The 1,543-nt window shown below is 40.3% G+C and overlaps 1 protein-coding gene across 1 annotated transcript; it reads right to left on the bottom strand.

The window, feature by feature from the left end:
* Positions 1-217: 217 nt before the first annotated feature.
* Positions 218-1,506, bottom strand: LOC111657438 (coiled-coil domain-containing protein 39-like; the record flags this gene model as incomplete). The annotated part of the gene is made up of 5 exons (XM_023409613.1): positions 1,347-1,506; positions 939-1,147; positions 673-796; positions 414-573; positions 218-324 (listed from the first exon to the last, which is right to left on the bottom strand). Coding segments are annotated over exons 1-5 (711 nt in total), but the record flags the coding sequence as incomplete, so codon positions are not given.
* Positions 1,507-1,543: the final 37 nt, after the last annotated feature.

Genomic DNA, 1,543 nt, shown 5'->3' with positions numbered 1-1,543 from the left:
TAATAATTGAGAAGAAGGCAACACATTTAATGTAAAAATAGGTTGACAATGGAGTTTAAGGTGTTTAAAATGTGTAGAAGATGTATTCTGAATGCAACACAAAGACATATTTTGTGTAATGGGAAATGAACTGTTATAAGTTGAGGTATTCAGTAGTCAGGAGGCTAATTGCTTTTTCTACGTGGTCTGTTCAACACTGTCTAGAAACATGAATAACCTGTAAGTCCTGTTGGAGCTCCTGTATCTGTCTTTTCTTGTACTTTAGTGTCTCTTCAGCCGCCCTGAGCCGCTCTTCTAACTTCAGTTTTTCCTGGTATTCTGGGCCTAAGACAAAAAAAGACATAAATCACATAACTTCCTGCTATTGATCCCTCCTAAGAGTGTGGCTGCTGAGTTGCTGGTTTTATACGTACTCGATTCATTTACTTTGTTGAGGGATTTGCGAAAAGCTGAGTTGCTGTTGTTGAACAACTGGATGGTGTTTTCCAGAGCTATATTTTCCAGCTCTGTCCTGCATATTTTAGCATCTAGATCGTCTCCCTTCCGCTTGAGCTCCTCTTTCTCTTGTGCAGCCTGGTGAAAAGGACACGACAGCAGTCATTCAAAGTGCTGTTACAATCTCCAGTCAGCTTCAGCACAGTGTGTGTGTGTGCGTGTGTGTGTAGGTCTCACCTTTGTGATATAGTAAGCCTGTGACTTCTCCTCTTCCCCCTCCGGAGCTGCCATTGAAAGTGTCACTACTTCAAAACGTTTCTTCATCATGTCGATCTTGGCCAGTTTCTCATTCAGTTCAGTACTGAAACAGAATCAGTCGCTAAATTAAGTGACACTGTTCTGTCAAAACCAGATGACGTAAAACACCACTGAAAGCAAAGTTGAAATATATATATATATATATATATATATATGGGATTTCAGGTAACAGTTGGGGTTTTTACTTGAGTCTCTGTCTCTCCTGCTCGCTGATCTTGAGCTGCTGGCTGAGCATTTCTCTGTAGACCCTGATCTCATCCTCCCGGTCTTTTATGGCTTTCTGCAGTTCCAGCTTCCTCTTCTCCAAAGACAGCACAGTGTCCGTCTTGTTGTATACCAGATCTCTACAACGCTTGAGCTCTATCTTCATGATATTATGCTCAACCATGTTGTCCTGATGAGGAACACACGAGGTCAACATCATAGTGCATGGGATTGATTTTCATACAGATAGTGCTTTCTTTCCTTTAGCTACATTACATAATATTTGCTATGTTTTTTGTGTAAATTCATTTAACATTGTCTTTAATATAGAACAATACTGACTTAAGTCTTAAGTTAAGATAGGAAGACTACATCCATCAGTGACTTACCTGTTTCCTGAGTCTGAGTCTCTTCAGCTCCTTTTCATTGGTACTACGGAGAAGAAAGAGCTCCTCTACCCTCTCGGTCAGATCTCTCTTTTGAGCTTCTGACTTTTCCATTTCTTTCCTCAAAAAGCGAATGTCATCCTGTCAGAGAGACAGAGACACATGTGAGGAGTAATATTACTCATTTTGTAGAATGATGA

The sequence above is a fragment of the Seriola lalandi genome, unplaced genomic scaffold (genome assembly GCF_002814215.2).
Source record: "Seriola lalandi dorsalis isolate HSWRI2012SDOR001 ecotype SW California unplaced genomic scaffold, Sedor1 jcf7180001977730, whole genome shotgun sequence".
In the NCBI taxonomy this organism is placed as follows: Eukaryota; Metazoa; Chordata; class Actinopteri; order Carangiformes; family Carangidae; genus Seriola; species Seriola lalandi.
Note: the sequence above shows the minus strand (reverse complement) of the source record. Positions and strands in the feature narration are given on the sequence as shown.